General features: G+C 32.6%; 1 protein-coding gene across 1 annotated transcript; it reads right to left on the minus strand.

Moving 5' to 3' along the window:
• Positions 1-227: 227 nt before the first annotated feature.
• Flo1 (flotillin-1) lies at positions 228-15855 on the minus strand. The gene is made up of 17 exons (XM_080149145.1): positions 15767-15855; positions 14679-14754; positions 14180-14270; positions 11936-12019; positions 11138-11197; positions 11007-11051; positions 10307-10382; positions 9947-10007; positions 9466-9534; positions 8621-8705; positions 8170-8250; positions 7288-7337; positions 6078-6161; positions 5246-5336; positions 4421-4513; positions 3846-3944; positions 228-2397 (listed from the first exon to the last, which is right to left on the minus strand). Exons 1-17 carry the CDS (start codon positions 15852-15854, stop codon positions 2302-2304), a joined length of 1329 nt encoding a protein of 442 aa, XP_080005271.1. The 5' UTR covers position 15855; the 3' UTR covers positions 228-2301.
• Positions 15856-16555: the final 700 nt, after the last annotated feature.

The raw sequence follows: 16555 nt of genomic DNA on the forward strand, positions 1-16555 counted from the left end.
CTTACTACTTTATAGAATAGGATAGGGGTTGTTCAGCAAATAACAAACAGCCAATTCCTTACAAGACCTTTTAAAACTTTTTTAGAGGTTCGCCTTTTGAAGAATCAAGGCATATATACTCGACAAAAGCTTTTCTGTCACAAAATAAAAAATAAATATATACTTAATAAATTTATTGTAATAATAAAAGTAATAAAACAGGATCATTAAGTTATACCAACAAGCGAAATAAATTAATAAAATAATTTAAAGTTAGATGATAAGTGCTAAAAAAAAGTAAAATTAAGTCTTTTAAACAAAAATCATTAAAAAAATTAAGTAAAGCTGAATTTGTTAAGGTAGCTAAATCACTAATATTTTTTTTTGTAAAGAAATCTTCCAAAATTATTTTTTAAATCTTCAAAAAAAATGAATAAAATCTAATGTTATTAACCGTTCTTTTATTTTAGAACTCATTTTTGTTGAAATTTGTAGACATGGTTTTTCTGTATGGATGAGAACCGGTTCTAATTCAGCGGATATTAATCGGTTCCGAAGCCATACTGGAAACATTTTTACAAGATAAAATCTAATCTTCAATAATTTTCAAATTATTTTGCTTGTTGGCTTCAGAGAATTACAAAAAATTTGGCACATGAAACATACTAAAGTTGTAAGGTATAGTTATTTATCGCATCGTATTATAGACAGCTTTCCGCAGATATTGAAATAAAATTATAAGACTAAAGCTAGTTTTGTTAGCCCTGAGGGACAGAAGGCCCGGGTTAACAAAACTGGTATTAATCTTATGATTTTTATTTTAATATGTGTAGAAAACTGGCTGTAATATTATACGATACATGATTTTTCAGTATGGCTGTGAACCGGTTGTAATCCAGCGGATATTAATCGGTTTCTAGGCCATACTGGAAAATCTAAAGTTAAATTCAATTAAATATTAATTGACAATTATAAAATGTAATTTTTATTAGCGCAGCTTCTACGTATTAGGGGAAGTCTGTATGTCCGTCTGTCTGTTTCTGAAATTTTGATCTTTTAAGGCAGCTTGCTAAAGACGAAGAAAGTCGCTCAATGTGACGTCACAAAAATGAGGGAATATCCATCTCTTTTTTAGGGTTTTTCTTTCCCACTCCTCCTCTCCTCATCCCTCATTTTTATGACGTTATAATTTTTGTTTTGAGCGACTTTCTTCGTCTTCCAGCTTAATGCCAAACTGCTGAACTGAACATACATATTAAGAATGTAAATTTTAATCTTAATACCAAAATTTCGCACAACTTTTGGAAAATTATTACATTATGATATTCATTTTCTATTTTTAAAAAAAAATAGTTCTTCGCTGCTTATTGATATAATGTATTTATTTTACAAATAAAAACAAAAATATTGAAATAATAATTTCCAGTATGGTTTGAAACCGATTAATATCCGGTGGATTAGAACCAGTTCTCAGCCATATTGAAAACTCATGAATAGCATCGTATTGCAGACAATTTCTCCCATTTATTAATATAAATCTCTTTAATTCGATACGATACATGAATTTTCAGTATGGATTAGATTGAATCTAAATAAATCGGATCCAGAGCGATACTGGAAATATTTTATACAACAATTAGATATTAATAAATACTTTGTAATTTTTGGCATTGTTTCTGTGCTTTAGGGGGGTGTAGGGGTAATTTCACCCTCCAAACCCACTTTTATTGCACTGTTTGGCAGTTTTGGGATATCTTTAAAATAGTTATACTAATAGTTCAAAAAGAACATAATAAAAATTAATACTAATACTTTCTTTCAATAATTAATAATTATTTAAAAAGTCTTACTTTGACTTAAAGTGATCATGAAGCAATTTTCCTATTTACAACTTTCACTCATATTTACAAAAAAAATCGTTATTAACACTTTCAGTAGAGCAATTCGCAATTTTTTTTATACTTTTTTCTTCAAAAATCCTTAAATTATTACTTTGAGTATTCATAAAGCAAATTTTACAATTAAAATTTTAATGAGATCTTACAAAAAAAAAACATTATGATAAGACTTTAGAAAAAAACGTTGTCGGTTTTTATATCAGCATTTTTTTTCAAAAGTGACTTAAAGTGATCATGATGTAATTTTCAAATATTTAATTCCAAAATCTTTTTGCTTTTTCATTAATCTTGCAAATAAATAACAAAAAATCTTGATTTGTGAACTTTAAAAAAGACAATGGGCTGATATAATTTTATAAGAGATTTTTAGAATTTTTATTATGGCTTTGCAATGGAGATTCTTCGGGAGATTCAAATTATCAGATTAATATGATGGAATTCCACGGTTTCTCATGTTATGGATATCTACTCCTGTCATCCCTTTCACCATACCTGGCACTCTCACCATAATATCAAGTACCTATATAAATATCCATACTAGACATATCCTTCACTATACCTAGTAATCTGACTGTGATATCAAGTACCCATATAAATATATATTATATAAATATCCATACTAGACATATCCTTCACTATACCTAGTACTCTGACTATGATATCAAGTACCTATATAAGTATATATTATATAAATATCCATACTAGACATACCCTTCACTATACCTAGTACTCTGACTATGATATCAAGTACCTATATAAGTATATATTATATAAATATCCATACTAGACATATCCTTCACTATACCTAGTACTTTCACCATGATATCAAGTACCTATATAAGTATATATTATATAAATATCCATACTAGACATATCCTTCACTATACCTAGTACTTCCACCATGATATCAAGTACCTATATAAGTATATATTATATAAATATCCATACTAGACATATCCTTCACTATACCTAGAACTTCCACCATGATATCAAGTACCTATATAAGTATATATTATATAAATATCCATACTAGACATATCCTTCACTATACCTAGTACTTCCACCATGATATCAAGTACCTATATAAGTATATATTATATAAATATCCATACTAGACATATCCTTCACTATACCTAGAACTTCCACCATGATATCAAGTACCTATATAAGTATATATTATATAAATATCCATACTAGACATATCCTTCACTATACCTAGTACTTCCACCATGATATCAAGTACCTATATAAGTATATATTATATAAATATCCATACTAGACATATCCTTCACCATACCTGGCACTCTCACCATAATATCAAGTACCTATATAAATATATATTATATAAATATCCATACTAGACATATCCTTCACTATACCTAGTACTTTCACAATGATATCAAGTACCTATATAAGTATATATTATATAAATATCCATACTAGACATACCCTTCACCATACCTGGCACTCTCACACCATGATATCAAGTACCTATATAAATCTACTATATATTTATATATAAAAATATTGTAAAAATAACACCCTTCCTAATAGGTAACCTACTCCTGAAGGGCTATCCAATATAAACTATCCTAAACAGACCTAAAAAAGTAAAAAGTAGAAAAAAAAGTTTTCTCCCCCCCCCCTCAATCTAATTTCTATTTTTTTCTCTCAAAAATTAGAGGGACGTTACTGTGCTTTACTATTTTTTGTAAGCTTCAACCCCCCTCCCCTCTCTATAAAAATATTATAAAGTTTGAACTATAATCAAAGGGAAGGAGGGGACATTGGACTGTTAATTATACTTTTTATAACCACCTTATCAAATACCTAGCCTTAAAAACTTTTGGTAATTTTGAAGTTCCGAACTTGTAGAGTCCAAACTAATCTACAGAATGAATAATTTTGTTTATATATAAAGTTATCCCTCATTGTCTTATCCCTAAATATCCCTGGATATTTGCCTACCTCTCCAGTGAGCCTGGTGGCACCAATCTCCCCCTTTCCATCCGACACCATAGTTATCTTCTTTGTCTGGGAGAGAGGGGCAGCTATCTCCGCGGCTACCTAAACAATAAAACAAGGATGACTACGGTTATAAGTAGCGAAGCACAAAAAAATCAAATCTTCAATGAGAAGAAGAAAAAGAAAGAAAAATGAAGGACATATAAAGATATTACAAATGACTGACAAACAAAGTGAAGTATCATCAAATAAATCAGCAATCTATTTTAAATTGCGGTAGAGAAAATGAAATATGTGAATTTTTTTGAGAAGGCTAGTGTTTTATATTCAGAGAGAGAGATGGAACAATGGACTGTTTATTACACTAGTCCCCAAAGTTTAATGATAATGTTTTCTTATTCGTTGGCTTAATAACTTTAGAAACATTAGTTAATTTTAGTTTGATTCATTGAGTTCCGTTTCCAAACGATTCAACAATTAATTGTAATCTACAGAAGGGGTAATCTAGTGTATCATCATTGGGGATATACATTAATTTATCAGCTATTGTCTTATCCCTTCAGATCCCTAGTATTTACCTTTGGTAGAGATTTGAGCATCATTTCCACCATGGCAGCCTCTCTGTACTCCTTGAAGGCATCAGCTTTCTTCATCATTTGCTCAGCTTCAGCCTAACACAATAGTATTCATTAGATGGGGGCATCATTAGAAAGAGAGGGGACAATAGGCTGTTTATTACACTAGTCCCCAAAGCTTGATAGTAACGTTTTTCTTTTCGTTAGCTTAAAAAATTTGTGAATTTTGATTGGTTGATTCATTAAGTTGAGTATTCAAAATCGTTTTAACCACAAATCTAATCTACAGAAATGGTAATTTTGTGCATCATCATTAGCGATGTAAATAAATTTTCGGCCATTGTCTTATCCCTTTATATCCATAGAGAATTTTAAGAAACAGACAACCAACCCTTTGATTGCACGACCTTTGTCTGAGAAGTCCTAACTGTGCATGGTAATGAGTTGCGCCTGGCAATTTCAAGGCATTCCCCTACTCTAACTATTTATGTCGCGCATCTGGCATAGCAGCAGTAGGATCCATTCTTAACGTCTTTTGTTATGGCGCGGTATTAGCCTCATACATAGTGGGGGGTATCATTTTATTATCCACCTGGGAGAAATATTTATCAGGATTTGCGAGAATCGCTCACATTATCCACTTATACTACATCCATTGTTATAGTTATTTCTCGCATCGTATTATAAACAGCTTTCCGCGGATATAGAAAGTACAATTAAGATTAAAATTTTTATATTCGTAAAAGGCTGGATATAATATAATGCTAGACATAGATCCGGATCTTATCCACCAGATTCGAATGAATACGAAAAAGAAAATTGACTAACTTTAGCTTTGAGCTCCAGTGCATAGGCTTCTGCGTCTCCCTTCAGTGCTACAGCCTCAGCTTCTGCTTCAGCCTCCATAATCAGCTTGTTCCTAAACAGTAACATTATGATAATTTACCTGAAAAAGGCCTTGTTGAGCATGAAATCCTCCAGAGAGAGAGAGGGGACAATGGGCTGAATTTTGATTAAGTTTATTGTTCAATCGTTTCAAGCACTAATTTTAATGAACAGAAGGGGTAATTTTTAATTTTGTGTGTCATTATTGGGGATTTACATCAATTCATCAGGCATTGTCTTATCCCTTTAGATCCTTGGGATTCCCCCTTAAATAATTTTAAAATAAGAGGGGATAGGGTAGTTTTTGGTTTGTTTATTTATTACTCTTAGGTAAGGTTATAAAATTCTGCTTAGATACTCGTTCGTCTGTCTGTCTGTAAAGCTTGAGTGAAATTTGTACTATTTATTTCCAGTATGGCTTTAAAACCAATTAATATCCGATTAATAAAATTGTGTTATTTGAGACACAATAAAAACTGTCCCGAATTTGTATTAATTTTGAGGAACACGACTCCAGTTACGTCATATTTTTCTTTCCCGAAAAGGGAAGGGAGAAAGAAAAAAAAGAGAAGGGGGTAAGAAAAAAGAGATGGAAGAAAAGGGGGTTTTCCCCATCTCTTTTGAAGAGATTTTCTTCCCCCCTTCCCTTTTTCGAGAAAGAAAAATATGACGTCACTGGAGTCGTGTTCTTCAAAATTAATACAAATTCGGGACAGTTTTTATTGTGTCGTTATTTGACATTAAAAGTTCAAAATTAAGCAAAAAGTTGGATTACCTTTGAGCCTCTGCAATCTTTTCTAATCTATATTTTTCTGCCTCTGCTGGCCGACGTACAGAACTCTCTAGCTCCTTCTCACGTCTACAAATACAGAGTTAGGTTAGGTTAAGTACAATTTGTAAAGCATTCTTATATAAAAGCACTTATTTTTGTTCACCCTATAGATAGATAAACATAAATTGTTAGAAAGTTAAATAGATTGATAGGTTTTTAGATTGATAGATTGATAGATAGATTGATAGATTGGTAGATTGGTAGATTGATAGATTGATTGATTGATAGGTTGATAGGTTGATAGATTGATAGATTGATAGATTGATAGATTTATAGATTGATAGATTGATAGATTGATAGATTGATAGATTGATAGATTGATAGATTGATAGATTGATAGATTGATAGATTGATAGATTGATAGATTTTTAGATTGATAGATTGATAGATTGATAGATTGATAGATTGATAGATTGATAGATTGATAGATTGATAGATTGGTAGATTGATAGATTGATAGATTGATAGATTGATAGATTGATAGATTGATAGATTGATAGATTGATAGATTGATAGATTGATAGATTGATAGATTGATAGATTGATATATTAATAGATTGATTGACTGATAGATTGATAGATTGGTAGATTGATAGATTGATAGATTGATAGATTGATAGATTGATAGATTGATAGATTGATAGATTGATAGATTGATAGATTGATAGATTGATTGACTGATAGATTAATAGACAGTTAGATAGTTAGATAGATAGATTGATAGATTTATAGATTTATAGATTGATAGACAGATGGACAAATGGACAAACACAGGGTTAGGTTAGGTTAAGTCGGGAGATGTGCTGTGGCCGAATCTCGGGTCACATTACGTCATGACTAAAGACGTCAAAAGTTGTGCCTACTGCTGCTATGTCAGGTGTGTGACATTAATATATTACTATAACTGAGTGACTTTTTAAATTTGTATATAAAATTTAGAATATCTTTATTTTAGATATATAGATAAATAAAAATATCAACCTAAATATTTCTATAGATATATTGATAGCTAGATAGCTAGATAGCTGGATAGATAAAAATATAGATAGATAGATAGATATAAATATAGATAGATAGAAATATTGATAGATAGATAGCTAGAAATATAGATAGATAGTTATATGGACAAGTTGATGAATAGATAGATATTTACCTAAATATTTCTTGTTCTTGGATACTAATCTCCTGTTTTCTCTCTATAACCTAAAATAGTTAAATAGTTATAGTAAATTTGGATATATTTTCACGGGAATAAATTAAAATGCCCACTACATAAATAAAAATAGAATAGCCTAAAATCATCGCGGTACCTAGGTGCAGTGAATATTCCCTTGAATGGAGAACTCAATCGGTTCAGTATTTATCGCCAAAAAATTTTGATACATATTTTTAATTTGATTAAAAATTATGCTCCTTAACCAAAACTCAATCTCTTAGCCTCCTGTCTTAATTCACCCCAATTGGGTTGTAAAAAAAAACAAGGATGACAACATCCATAAAAGCGAAGCTCTGAAACGGTAGGACAAAAAAACAAACACTTGTTTAGTGTTAGAACTGAATAAACATAATATTGATGCACAAGTCTTAACAACATTGTAAGTAAATTTGTTGCAAAACTTCTAAAATAACAGGATACTGTTTAAGGACATACTTACATTTTTGGTACTTGATTATAGAGATGCTTCTCTTATAACATTGTAACTTGTTATAATTGGAATGAGTATTCCAAAAATCAGATTAATATTTAGGATAATTATAACATACAAAAATTTGATGTTAAAAAAGTAAAAAATCAGCATGTTTTAAATGGACGTTTCGACTTTCTGGTAACTGTTATAGAGTTGCCATGCATCCTAAATCATACTTAATTATTATAGGTATCATCATGCAAAGTTTAGAATCAATAGGACATTTCTAACCTGGTTAAATTAACGAAAAGAGCTAACTGTCCCGGACGGACGGACCAACCCTAAATGCGTATATCCTTGTTCTCTATACATTTCCACATCAGAAGTAGAAAAAATAAATATCAAACCTTAATCTCCATACTTTCTTCTTTAATTCTCTGTTTAGTTTTGGCTGCCTGCAACTCATAGGCAAGCTCCGCCTCAGCTTTCTAGATAGATAGATAGATAGATAGATAGATATATAGATAGATATAGATAGATAGATAGATAGATAGATAGATAGATAGATAGATAGATAGATAGATAGATAGATAGATAGATAGATAGATAGATAGATAGATAGATAGATAGATAGATAGATAGATAGATAGATAGATAGATAGATAGATAGATAGATAGATAGATAGATAGATAGATAGATAGATAGATAGATAGATAGATAGATAGATAGATAGATAGATAGATAGATAGATAGATAGATAGATAGATAGATAGATAGATAGATAGATAGATAGATAGATAGATAGATAGATAGATATAAAAGATAGATTCAGAGATAGATAGATAGAGATATTTTACCTTAGATTGAACCTCGACATCATAAGCAGCTTTCTTTAGTTCAAAATCTCTCTTTGCTTTGGCTATTTCTGTATCATTCAGCAACCTCAACAAAATTATTAGTTCAGACAACTTTGTTAAGGGAGATGACAAAGTGTCTTTAAAAATGAGCCATGTGACGTCATAAAAATGGGGGTTATCCATCTCTTGTTTAGGGTTTTTCATTCCCACTTTTCCTCTCCTCATCCCTAATTTTTATGACGTCACATTTTTTTGAAACACTTTGTCCCCTTCCCTTTTTTAATCCTTTTCCCTGGGGGAGGGTGGGAGGGGGTGGATACCCAACCCCACAAAAAATACGAAGGATTTCCGGATCAAATCAAATTAGTTTAAAACTTCTGACTTTATATATGTAAATTTTGATGTTTAAAAAAAAACAATCACATTTGTCACAGGAATCATTCAATATCCAGGTTTACAATATCACATTCTCCATCAAATTATGCCCTTTTCAAGTAACATAGAAAAATTCTAGTGTGTCTAGGGGGGTGATTTAAATAAAATGAAAGTGTGTCCTTATCCAGTATATTAGAGTAAAACACTAGAGGGAGAAGTGGTGTAAATAACTGTATCTCCCCATCACAATGTCCTTTTGCCGACTCATTGAAAATCTACCAATGGTGTCTTAAATATTAACACAGCCAAGTAGGAGTTAAAAATTTGGTAGCAGATGAAAAAGGTCATTGAGAAAAGAAGGGAGGTATACATCTACACTATAGATTGTTTCCTGTATTTTTTGCACAATTTTGCAACAAATTTATTGTTGTTATCCTATTGCCTTTCTATGCCATCAAGAAAAAAATTACCTGGCGGCCATTCTCTCCTCTTCAGCTATTGCTTCTTTAATTTGAGCATCTTTTTTAGCTTCAGCCTCACCTTACAGGCAGAATAAAAATTACATTTTTTTCTCGTATTCATTCGAATCCGGTGGATTAGATCCGTTTCCAATCCATACGAAAAAACTATGTCTAACATTGTATTATATCAAGTTTTCTGCGAATATTGAAATGTACAATCATATTGCAACGGCATCTCGGGGCAAAAAAAAACTGGCTTTTATCTTTTAATTATACATTTAATATCCGCAGAAAGCTGTTTATAATACGATGCGGAAAATAATTACTATCACTTGTGGAAAAATATCAATCATATATAAAATATGCATCATTATGACAAAATAAAATTAATACCATGTCAAAATATAAATTATAGTTGAAATTTTGAAGAAAATTATTATTTTTGAAAAATAAGTAGCTACTCTGTAACTATTAATAATTTTATTCTGTTCCTATTCGAGCATCTCGTTTTACTTCAGCAGTTCTAGCCATGCCCAATGCCTTCAGATAACCTAAATAAGATTAATAATTGGCGCAGCGTCTAAAGGACAAAAAAAGGATCCCGCCAACCCTAATAAAAGGCAATAAATTATAATTATACAAAAATGACAAAATTCATAAAACTTTACAACACAAACATTAACTTTTTTAGAGTTTCAGAACGAAATAAGCATAATATAAAAATATAAGTAAAAGTAAATATAAGTAAAAATTAATCAAAACCTGTTTTGAATACAGAGAAAAGTAATCAAAACCGGGTTTAATCCAGTAAAAAATTAAAGCAAAACCGGTTTTGTTATTGTAACTGTACCTTCTTCATCTCTGATATCCTTGAGTGTATAGGATACAACAGTTATACCCATGTTCACTAAGTCGGAGCTAGCAACCTACAAAAAAAACGGACAATGGAAAGAAAACAAAGTTGCGGGTTTCGTCGTATTTTCACAACAGCTTTTGATTTAAGGTTAGGTAAATGTTAAGGATTGCCCCGCAAGGGCTAGAAATAAGAGAAAATCTACTGTGAAAATAGGACAAAACCCGCAACTTCGTTTTCATTTCATGATCTGAAAAAAACAACATCATTTCTTAATATACGATTGGGTAGTTTTTTCATTGCCCGAAAATATTTATTTTTTTGTACAAAAAGTTTTTATTTTAATATGTGTGGAAAGTTGTTTGTAATACGATATAATACATAATTTTAAGTATGGCTCACAGAACTACTTCCAATCCAGTGGATATTGATTGGTTTTGAATCCTTATTGGAATAATTATTTCTCGCATAGTATTATAAACAACTATCCGCGGATATAAAATGTAAAATTATAAGATTAAAAACCATTTTTTAAGCCTCGAGATGCCATTTTAATCTTATGATTGTACATTTTTATTTTCGTAGAAAACTGGATATAATATGATGCTAGACATAGTTTTTTCGTATGGATGAGAACCGGTTCTGATCCAATTGATATTAATTGGTTTCGAATCCTTATTGTAAAAACGATTCTTACCTCAAAAACCTGTTTTGAGAATTTCTTTCTATCCTTGTAGATTTCCTAAATTAAAGTTAGAAAAGATTAGTTTTTATGAAAACTGATGCCTTTTTGGAACAAATAAAAGGTGTAAATAATTTTTGTTTTACCTCAACTGTCATAGATCCCATGATTGCTCGTTGGTGTCCCTCTAGGGTTTCCAGTGCAACCTAAAGTAGCTTTATATAGTGCCCTAGCAAAATGGGGATAGATTTTCTAGGTTTCTTTCCCCCTTCCCTTTCTTTTTCCCTCTAATATCAATAGAATAGGTAGGCCAAAATCTGTGACATCCATCCCCATTTTCCTAGGGCACTAAACACAGCTACCAACCTAAATATTAAATATATAGATATCTCTAGGGGCACTTGAGGTTGCGGGTTGGAGTGGGGGGGGGTTGATGATAGTAGACCTCTGCGCATTTCAATTTTAGCTTTTAAAAATGTAAAATAATTGGGATGGGGGGGGGGAGGGGTATTATTTATAAAAAAATCTTTCTTGGACCTAGGAAGATATAAATTGCAAAGGAGAACCGTGTCGGTTAAGCAGCTAAAGAGATCCTTCGGAACAAACAGACAGACACACACATACACACATAGACATCCAGTTAGTTTTTATATAATGATAAAAACAAGGATGATAACATTTATAAAAGCAAATCTCAACAAATAAACACTGACTTATATAACGATGCGATACATAATTTTTCAGTTTGTCTTAAACAGTTTTAAATCAAGCGGATATTAATTGGTTTTGAGAAATACTAGAATAAATCAGCCATGTGACGTCACAAATATGAGTGATTATCCATCTCTATTTTAGGGGTTGTCTTTTCCACTTCTCATCTCATCTCCCTCATTTTTATGACGTCGCATGGCTGATTTTTAAGACACTTTGTCCAATTACTTCACCTGTTGTATTTCGTCCTCAGTTTTGCCAAGAAACTGTTCACAAGCTGCCAGCAACATCTCCTCGTTCTGACCCTGGATCTTTACCTAAATACAGGGATTTTAAGGTATAAGACATTATAAAGTAACAGGATGTCTGTCTGTGTGTATGTGACGAACCCCAATCTGTCCTACTTTAAGAAAGACGATTCCAGTGACGTCATATACGTTTCGGGAAAGAAAAAGGGAAGGGGGAAAGAAGATCTCTTCCCTTTTCTCCCATATATTTTGAAGAGATTTTCTTCCCCCCTTCCTTTTTTTTCCCGAAACGTATATGACGTCACTGGAAACGTCTTTCTCAAGGTAGGACAGATTGGGATTCGTCTGTGTATGTCTGTAGCTTAAAACCTCCTCGTTCTGACCCTGGATCTTTACAGGGATTTTAAGCAGAGAGAGAGGGGACAATGGGTTGTTTATTACACTAGTCCCCAACATTTTTCGTTGGCTTAACAACTTTGGGGATTTTTTTGGATTTGATTGGTTGGCTCATGAGGTTGAGTGTTCAAATGTTTCAACCACTAATTTTAATCTACAGAAGTGGTAATTTTGTAATTTATCACTGGGTAGATACATCAATTTATCGGCCATTGTCTTATCCCTTGAGATCCCTGGATCTTTTTCTAATTACAGGGATATTAAGACAATCATTATATAAAAGTAACAGGATGTTTGTCTGTAGCTTAACATCTCTTTATTCTAACCCTTGATCTTTACCTAAATAACAAACAGGATTTTTAAGCAGGGATCTAAAGGGATAAGACATTGGCCGATACATATATGATGTACATCCCCAATAATGATACACAAAATTACCACTTCTGAGCTGGATCTTTAAATCATTTTAGTGGTGAGCCAGATCGGGGTGCGCAGGATTTCAGCCAATGAGAGCACAGCATTTTATGAAATGCCGCGCTGTGATTGGCTGAAATTCGGCGCACCTCGATCTGGCTCTCCACTAAAATGATTTAAAGATCCAGCTCTGTAGATTAAAATTAGTGGTTGAAACGTTTAAAGCCTCAACTTAATAAACCGAACAATCAAAATTCACTAAAGTTTTTTAGCCAACCTATGAGAAAACATTGGGGACTAGTGCAATAAACAGCCCATTGTCCCCTCTCTCTCAGGATATTAAGGGATAAGACAATTCTTATTTAAAAGTAACAGTATGTCTGTCTATTTATGTGTATGTCTACATCTTAAATATCTTCGTTGTGACCCTATCTTAACCTGAATAAAAAACAGGGATTTTAAGGTTATAAGGGATAAGACAATCCTTATTTAAAAGTAATTAGTAATACCTCTTTAACTATCTGTCTTTCTGTCTATCTTTCTTTTAGTCTGTCTGTTTATCTGTCTTTCTGTCTGTCTGACGGTCTGTCTGTGTCTGTTTGTCTGCCTGTCTGTCTGTGTATGTATGAAAGTATATATCTGAGCAATGCCTGTAACAGATATCGCCACCCCTTGCCCACTGTCTTTCTGTCTATTTTTCTTTCAGTCTGTCTTTCTATCTTTCTGTCTGTCTTTCTGTCTATTTGCTTGTGTTTTTGTCGTTCTGTCTTTTTGTCTGTCTGTCTGTCTGTCTGTCTGTCTGTCTGTCTGTCTTTCTTTCTGTCTGTCTGTCTATGAAAGTATGTACCTGAGCAATGCATGTAACAGATATGGCCACCTGTCTTTCCGTCTGTCTTCCTGTCTGTCTTTCTATACGTCTTTTTGTCTGTCTTTCTGTCTGTCTTTCTGTCTATTTTCTGTCTGTCTTTCTGTCTGTATTTTCATCTGTCTGCCTGTCTGTCTGTTCATCTGTATGTTTATCTGTCTGTCTGTATATCTGTCTGTCTGTCTATCCTTCTGTCTGTCTTTATGTGTGTCTGTATGTCTGTCTTTTTGTCTGTCTGTGAAATTATGTATCGGAGCAATTCCATAACAGATATGGCAACCCCCTGCCCACTGTCTGTCTTTCTGTCTATCTGTCTGTCTGTCTGTCTGTCTGTCTGTATGTATGTCTGTCTGTCTGTCTGTCTGTCTGTCTGTCTGTCTGTCTGTCTGTCTGTATTTCTGTCTGACTGTACATGAAAGTTCATACCTGAGCAATTCCTGTAACAGAGATGGCCACCCCCTGCCTACTGTCTGTCTTTCTGTTTGTCTGTATGTCTGTCTTTCTATCTGTCTATATGTCAGTTTGTCTGTCAGTCTGTCTATGAAGATTTGTACCTGTGCAATGCCTGTAACAGATATGGCCACCCCCTGGCCACTGCTAACATTAACACTTGATACTTGGATAGTCATGGTGTTCAGGGCCAACCTAGACACAAACAGGGATATCAAGGGATAAGACAATGGATGATAAATTAATATATGTACATCCCCGAAACAAAATCATCCTATCTGCAGATTTAATTAATTTCTAACTTTGACTTTAATTTTAAATTTTTGTCCCAACTCCTCTTATTTTTTTTAATAAATTGAAGAAAATAAAGTAATCTTTTCTTTATATTTCTAACACCTGCGGTGCCCTAACCCTGCATGGCTACCCAATGTAACCTAACCTAACCTGATGTACAATAATAAACAAACATCTAAACCCCCTTGATTAATTTTTAGAAAAAAAATAATTGTTCAACAATGTATATCTTTTGAGAGTACCCAATTTTAACATCCTTCATGGGGAAACAAATTAGTTAAATTGTTTATTAAAACCTTGAGTACCCACCTCTGTACATATTGGATACCTGGCCAAACAAAGGCCCTCCCACCAGGCACCAACAGGGGCTTCTTGTGACAACATCCTATATAGATAGATAGATAGATAGATAGACAAAAATGCAAACAGAGAAACATACAGAAATTTAGACAGACTGACAGAGAAACAGTCAGACATACAGAAAGACTGATAGACAGACAGACAGACAGACAACAAGAAAGACAGACAAACAGAAACAGAGACAGACATATAGACTGATATATACGCAGACAGACAAACAGACAGACAAACAGACAGAGAGACAAACAGACAGATAAACAGACAGACAAATAACAGCCAAACAGACAGACAAAAATACAGACAAACAGAAACAAAGACAGACAGACAAACAGACAGATAGACAAACAGGCAACAAGACAGACAGACACACAAAAACAGAGACAGACAGACAAAAACAGACAGAAAGACAAATAGACAACAAGACAGACAGACTAACAATATACAGACATACAGACAACAAGAAAGATAGACACACAGAAACAGAGTTAGGACAGAAATACAGACAGATAAACAGACAGAAATACATATGACAAGACAAACAGACACAGGACAGACAGAAAAACATACAGACAAAAAAAGGCAGAAAGACATACGACAAGACAAACAGACAACAAGACAGACAGAAAAACATACAGACAAAAAAAGGCAGACAGACAGACTGACAGATAGACAGAAAAACAGATAGACAAACAGTCAACAAGACAGACAGACATAAATACAGACTATAAAATAAACAGCCAGACGTACAGACATTAATACAAACAGACAACAATACAGATAAAAAAGACAGACAGACAGACTGACAGAAAGACAACAAAAAAGACATACAGATGAACATACATAAAACAAGAAAGACAGACACACAGAGATAGACATATAGACAGACAAACAGACATCAAGAAAGACAGAAACACAGACAGACAAGCAGACAGTCAGTTAGAAAGAGACAGGGACAGCCAGAAAGACAGAAAGACAACAAGAAAGAAATACAGATAGACAGACGGACTGACAGACAGACAGATAGACAACAGACAGACCTGAAACAACCAGAGCTTCATTAGGTCCACATGTCACAAAACCCCAAGTCATTGTAAATTTATCTGTAAAAAAAACATAAACGGTCATATATGCGTAGATGTTTTTACATATATTCAGTGTTAGATTATATATAAAGTATTGGCTTATTTTACCCACTTACCCCTGTCAGGAATTAATCATTGATTTCTTTTGCAAATGGAGTTTTATATCAGATGAAAACATTTCATGGTTTTCAACATATTATGCCTTGACAAACGGTTTTTCCAAAGTGCCTTATTTTGAAATATTAATTGATGATGACTAATTACAAGGTAATTGTTTTCACAATAAGTCTCTGTTCGCACACCAATAGAATCGTAATTAAAAAGTCCACCAACTCATGAGTTTCTCGGCTTCTATTCAAAATAGACGGCTGAGATAATTTATAGTTTATCTTTTTGTTATATGAATATAATGAAAAAAATTTGATTTTCATACATTTCAGTGAAGATTCTTACGACGAATAATCATTTACTATAAAAAGCATTCATTTTTGGGGGTTTAAACCGGCACTGAGCCATACTGAAAAATCATTAGTAGTATCGTACTATTAAATTATATAAATTTTATTAAATTAAAAGTAAGAAGCCTTTTTGTCTGAAGCTTTAAATCTTAATAACTACTAATCTAAAAAGATGATTAAAGTCCCTCCACAAATTATGACGTCATACCATAGAATAACCAATGAGTGGCTAGCATAAATTTTACCATTGGTCAATTACAATGTATACTGGCCTTTCATTGGCTAT

The sequence above is a fragment of the Acartia tonsa genome, chromosome 15, assembly GCF_053477335.1.
Source record: "Acartia tonsa isolate MP-2025a chromosome 15, ASM5347733v1, whole genome shotgun sequence".
Classification (NCBI taxonomy): domain Eukaryota; kingdom Metazoa; phylum Arthropoda; class Copepoda; order Calanoida; family Acartiidae; genus Acartia; species Acartia tonsa.